The sequence below is a fragment of the Fragaria vesca genome, linkage group LG4 (genome assembly GCF_000184155.1).
Source record: "Fragaria vesca subsp. vesca linkage group LG4, FraVesHawaii_1.0, whole genome shotgun sequence".
Lineage (NCBI taxonomy): Eukaryota > Viridiplantae > Streptophyta > Magnoliopsida > Rosales > Rosaceae > Fragaria > Fragaria vesca.
In genome coordinates this window covers 15811771-15818068 of record NC_020494.1, presented here as the reverse complement: position 1 = coordinate 15818068, position 6298 = coordinate 15811771, and the positions used below count along the sequence as shown (strand labels likewise).

The following is a 6298-nucleotide window of genomic DNA, read 5'->3' as shown; positions in this document are numbered from 1 at the left end:
AAAATAAGGGGATGGGCGATGGGCTCCCAGAGTGTGGCAGACCCTTCTCCTTTGGGATTGAGGGTGGGACTTGTTCTCTACATTGTCTGCCTCCGAGGGGCTAATATCGCCTAATCTTTTATTATTTTAAAAAATTAAACAAAGAAACCAAGAGATCAAGGCCCAAGATCATTGGCGTTCTTCGTCATGAGCTAGCAAAACCACCAAGACCAACTACATCAAATGTTTCACCATATGAGAAGCACCCAACGCCATAAGATCTATGACAAACTACCGCCACAATCTGCCAACTAAGAGCATCTTTAGCAGACTTTATATATTGACTATTTAGCCATTTTAGAGAGCAAGTTTAGTTTTTTATCAACTTTACCAGCTCTAGCAAACTAGCTAATAGCTAGCTGTTTTAACTTTTAACTATCTCGCTAGTTACTCTGTATAATTTATGTTAATTCAATGTATTCGTTGAAGTCATTTTTTTGTAATATTAAAACACATTTAAATTAATTTTTCTTTATTTACTTAATAATATAAATCAAACTTTAGTTGGAATAGAGAGTACTGAAGAGATATTTCTAGAGTGGCTAGCCAAAATAATTTTCTAACTATTGTGGCTAAAATTTGACTACAAAATGGCTAGCATTGCTAAAGATGCTCTAACCACATGCTCCACACATACGTGCGTTGTCGTTGATTGCCCATAACCATCCTCCACACTTGCGTCGTCGCTTGAGAAGAAAGAAGAAGCATCCACAGTTCTAACCACCATACAGAAAGCAAGGACATGATCCCAAAAACCCTAAGAGCCTGTCCGAAAAAAAAAACTCGCTACTGGTTGATGCGACGAGAAGCCACGATCGATGCGGTGGCGCCGCCACACAAGCTTCGACCCTTCTTTTGTGATTTCCAACGCTAACCCTCTACACATGTTTTCTCAGAGCTAAAGATGGGTCCTAATAGTTGTAAGGTTTTGACCAACCTAATTAAGCACCACATCATTGATCCTAGGGCTGGGCGCGGGTCGAGACCAGCCTACTTTTCATAGGGACCGTGCCCAGATCGGTAATAGTACAACCGGGCCGGTCTTTGTATTCTCGAAAAAAACCGGATCGGTAAAAAATTTGGGGCCCGGAAAAAACCCTGCACGGCAAAAGCCCAGACCGATTTTGCCGGGTTTCAGGCCTGTTTTGCCGTCATCAAGAGGAAGAGAAGAGAGGTACCTGAGGGATCCTAAGCGTCTGATTCTCAAGAGAGAAACCACAATCAGAATGAATCAATTGGAATTTGAAAACCACAATCACAAAAATCAACAAAGTTCATCAAAGCACAAATCTTTCAAATCCAATTCAAAACCCAATTCACCATAATCACAAAGCAAGCAAATTTCAGGGCTTAGTTTGAAGGTACCTGAGACCTTTCTCGTTGAAGGTGACGGCGACGGAGCCCTCTTGTTGATGTAACGGCCACGCGAAGCTGCCGCCGGAATCGTCGCGTCTTCCGCCTTTTCTGCTGCCACGGCAGCTTCCCTAATTTGTGAGAGAACTCAAAACTCGGCTCGTTGCGCGGAAAATGTGCGCTAGCGTCGCCAAGACTCAAGAGGCGCAGGCGGTAGGCAGCAAGCGTCGTCGTGAGGTGAGGCGCGGAGGGTGGAGGCGTCAAGAGGCTAGCTTCTCTGTTTTGTCTTTTAGACTTCAATGTTTGGTTTAGGTAGGTCGACACTCGACATGGTATGAAGTTTAGGAATTAAGACTTTAGGGTTTGACTTTACACAAAATGAACTAATCTTGTGTGGTTGAGTCTATATTACTAGTATATGATCGCTAAAATTATCCAATTAATGAGTGATACATATGCATGTTAGGCTTTCGGGCCGAAAATGGTTCTGAAAATTAGGGCCCAGGACCAGCCCGAGTATAATTGGGTCCGGCCTGAAATGACCGAAAATAAACTAGGGCCTGTAAAAAAGCCCGGCCTAACCCGGTCGGTCCAGTTCGGTCTTTTTTTCTATTTCGGGTTTTATGCCCACCCTTAATTGATCCAACTTTAGGTTTTAGTAAACCATGTCAATGCGTTTATGTATGTTCTTTGCTCTTACTAATACCTTATACCTCTACTAAGTTTTGATCGAAAGAGGGTGACTAATATACACCATTCATCTTTTCCATGCCACACAATGATCATATGACCTCTAGTAAGTTTTGATCAAAACGGGTGATGGATATTCTCTCTTTTTTTTCAAAGGAAAAAACAATGCATAAGAACAAATTGCAAACTAATTAAAACTGTGAGGAACTCCCTCTCCCAACTGATCCAAATGAAACATTAGATTAAACTAGATTGACAGAGCATGGTGGTATTGTGCAAAGGCAACAAGCTGGTCTGCCACGAAATTAGCTTTACGATACGTATGACAAAACACGATGGAATCAAACTATCAAACACGATGAAACATGACTGCTAGTTCCTACATTAATGAAACCAACAAGGAACCAGTTGTAAAAGTTGTACTGAATGAGGCTAAATTGCAAAACAATGAAAACAATAGGGGACCCAAATAGTATTATTGCTTTGCCACGGTTTAAAACATAGAGGCATAAATATAGCTTTGCTCAAGTGCCTTGCTTTTTATGCACCCTCTGAGCTCAATCAGAGAGATCGAAACCTAAGCAAACCAAAAGAGAAGAAGAAGAACACAGAGAGAGATGGAGTCAATCTTCGGGTTGGTTGGGAACAACTTCGCCATAGTGGCAGCGGACACGTCGGCGGTGCACAGCATACTGGTGCACAAGACCAACGAGGACAAGATCATGGTCCTCGATTCCCACAAGCTCATCGCCGCCAGCGGTGAGCCCGGCGACAGGTACCCCAATCTCTCACCCTTCATTATTGATTTGATTTGATTTGATTTTAGGGTTTGTGATTTTGATTTGAATTGGGGGAATTTTACAGGGTTCAGTTCACGGAGTACATCCAGAAGAACGTTTCGCTCTATCAGTTTCGTAATGGGATTCCTCTTACCACCGCCGCCGCTGCCAATTTCACCCGCGGTGAGCTCGCCACCGCTTTGCGCAAGGTAAAGTTTTCACCTTTAATAGGGTAAAGATTGATCTTACAGTATTGGACTCGTTCATCTTTCACGGCTTGTTTCGAGTTTTACCCCAATTTTGAAAATCTAGAATTTGGTTTTGGTGTTTTTAGTGTCTGGGGTGAATTGGGTTTTGTACGTACGCAACAAGATTGATATGAAGTGTTGGTAAAGTAAAACCCAAGAATGAAGTATAGCTGTTATGGTGTTTAATTTTACTTACGGTGAACTTGACTAGGCGAGTAACTTAGTGGTTTCATTAGGTGGTGTAGGATGATCAATACTTTTCTTATGGAACATATGCAACAAGATTTATATGAAGAGTTGGTATTAAAGAATGATGTGTAGTGTGCAAGTGCTTTGATTGTGTGAATTTTGTTAATGGCCAACTTGACTAGTTGAGTAACTTAGTGGTTTCATTAGGTGGTTTAAGATGACAATATTAGTAAGTCTTATAATCCAAATACTTTTCTTATGGTGTTCTCTTATTGCCAGTAATGGAACATGCAGTAAGTTATATTGCAAGTTCAGTAATTATAGACTTAGAGTTTCTACTAGAGTGTACTGCAATGCTATTGGGGTTGGCCATGGGTACCATATGTCCTAGGTATATGCATTGGACAGGAGTCATGATGTTACTTAGTCTTACTGCTGCACTTTCGCCTAAATATTTGTTTGGATTTGTCAGCATATGTAAAAGGGTCTAGACTTCGATATATGGACTCAAAATATCAATGAAAGAAACTACTGGAGAAATTCCTAGAACTTCAAAGTATTTTTCTAATAGGCTGTTATTGAAGTTAGTTAACCAGACATGATTGTCAACTAGTATCATGAATTTATTATGAATTTGCACATCCTGTTCCGTGTGGAATAACTTTATGCCCAACATGTGTATTGTATGTTTTGTATTGGATAAGGGATTTCCAGACACCTTTGCTCTGTTCTGAGAGCATTATAGTCTTTCCCCTTGTACGGGAACCACTTAGACACATTTAGTAATGCTTCTACAAGAAAACCAGAATCATTCACTCAAAAGTAGGCAGAGCCTTAAGTTCACTTCGCAGGTTCTCTGGCCCTAGCCTTAATCACCATGGAACCCAAACTTATGAAAGCAGATGCTGTACCAAATTCAGAACTCAATTTCTTAAATTCTGCTGACTTCTTTACTTGAATTCCCTTGTTCCCTAGTCTCTGTGCATCAAACAGAGACTAGGGAATCTAAGTGTATAGAATCTCATCTGGTGATTGTTCTCACCTTAGAAAGTTGAGGTTGAAATGAAAGTGGTAAATTATGTATGCTTCTCAGTGTTTGGGAATTAAGAGCATATAGAAAATCTGAGTATATGCAAACGATATTCCTGGAAAGCAGCATGGTCGACTTGGGTTCAACTGATGAGCTTTCCTAGATGATTTAGACACTAGAAGGCTTCTAAAAACCATGTGACAGGGATAATAAATTATCACAGGAGGATCATCTTGTGTAATAAGACAAATAACCGTCTGCTGTTCATGTGGTTAGCTATTTGACCAAATATATGATGATCTAGTAACTATAGATGCACTAAAATACCCTTTGCAAGAGATATAAAGAATGAATGGTTTTCCAAGAGATGGAAACTGGAAATTATTTGCCAGCATCTTCGTAATTCTTTAGGACTATTAAAATCCCAAGACCCTAACTGCTTAGGTTTACAAACTTAATTTCATCTAACTAAATGAGGTTTAGATGGAGTATATCCTTTCTGTTGGTTTAATCAATGTCTTCAGAGCTTCCCATATGAAACATATCAGCCCTGCAGTGTAGATAGAAACTGCAGATGACACAGCTTGAATTAAGACCAATCTATCTGCCATAGTTAACATCTGACTTTTCCTACTGCCCTCTTTGGTGACCAGGACATGTCTCGGGTTTTATTGGGGCTTATATTCTTACCTTTAATTTTTAATTCAGATGATGTAGTGATGGGTATAACTAGTTTCATAAGTTTTGACTTCTTGTGCACACTATATTCAAGTGTTACAGGCATAGTTGAGCACCATCTGTCAGTAGGTTTTCACTTACAGGTCCTTCTTAATGTCAAACGTCCCCCCTTTCGCTAACCCACTAATCTTATTATTTGAAGTGTTAAATTTTCTATTCTGTTGAATGACATTTCTTCTCTGGTTTTAACAACAAATGATATTGCAGAACCCATACCATGTGAACATTCTCATGGCTGGATATGATAAAGAGAAAGGCGCAGAACTGTACTACATTGATTACATTGCTTCCCTCCACAAGGTTGACAAGGGCGCCTTTGGTTATGGTTCCTATTTTGCTCTCTCCCTCATGGATCGACTCTATCACAAAGGTATGTCTGTTGATGAGGCTATTGCCTTAATTGACAAGATTATCATTGAGATACGATCAAGGCTTGTTGTCGCTCCACCCAACTTTGTCATCAAGTTAGTGGACAAGGATGGAGCTAGGGAGTATGCATGGCGTGAGTCCATCAAGGATGCTGGTGTGGCTGCTGCCTGCTTGAGGCGACTTTATTGGCTCAACAACCCATCAGATCCCAAATGAATTGGGGATGAAACGATTCGAAACAGAACTAAAATGATCAAATCTGGGTTGAAGATAAACCCAGAGACATGAAGATGAACTCCAGGGCATGGTGCATGGTAGGTTGAAGACGAATTCATAGAAAGTCATAACGGCAGGTTTGCCGTTAGTTGTGTAGCATAAAACATTTGGCGTGATCTCAACCACTAGATTTTTTAAATGGTCAAGATCTTAAGAAATTGATGAAAACAGTAGAGAACTAACTTTAGAGGATCTCAATCCTACTTCTGTTATCACAAACGTTGGGGGAACTAATGTCTCTGGTAGAACTATTTCATAGTAGATCTATTCTTGTTTGAACTATTGAATAGTTGTTGTAATTTTTTAAAAAATGGGTAGTTTTATTTGAACTGTTCTCTTTTTATCTTTGATGGTTACTTCTGTTATTCCTTTTCTTTGGGTCATGCTATTTATGCATGCAGAGCTAAAGATTCCCAGGAAGTGAGCTTTTTATTATCTTTTTGAAATTCTCATGCATTTATCATGATGAGTATTTACAATTTAGTCATTTACATAGCACATGGCTATTACAGAACTAGTTGTCTAGTTCTGAGAATTTCAATTTTGAACAAAATATCAAGTCAGCCAGCTACTGCAATGTGCTAATT

At 39.8% G+C, this 6298-nt stretch overlaps 1 protein-coding gene across 1 annotated transcript; it reads left to right on the top strand.

Moving 5' to 3' along the window:
• Positions 1-2624: 2624 nt before the first annotated feature.
• Positions 2625-6056, top strand: LOC101297234 (proteasome subunit beta type-2-A-like). The gene is made up of 3 exons (XM_004297069.1): positions 2625-2857; positions 2947-3070; positions 5274-6056. The coding sequence occupies exons 1-3, from the start codon at positions 2700-2702 to the stop codon at positions 5649-5651; spliced, it is 660 nt and encodes a 219-aa protein (XP_004297117.1). The 5' UTR covers positions 2625-2699; the 3' UTR covers positions 5652-6056.
• The last annotated feature ends 242 nt before the right edge of the window (positions 6057-6298 follow it).

Excerpts from the sequence above, each read along its gene's own strand:
- LOC101297234 (XM_004297069.1), top strand. The coding sequence starts at position 2,700 with ATGGAGTCAATCTTCGGGTTGGTTGGGAACAACTTCGCCATAGTGGCA. Across the intron at positions 2,858-2,946 it reads AGCGGTGAGCCCGGCGACAG|GGTTCAGTTCACGGAGTACA; the intron begins GTACCCCAATCT and ends GGAATTTTACAG. Across the intron at positions 3,071-5,273 it reads TCGCCACCGCTTTGCGCAAG|AACCCATACCATGTGAACAT; the intron begins GTAAAGTTTTCA and ends ATGATATTGCAG.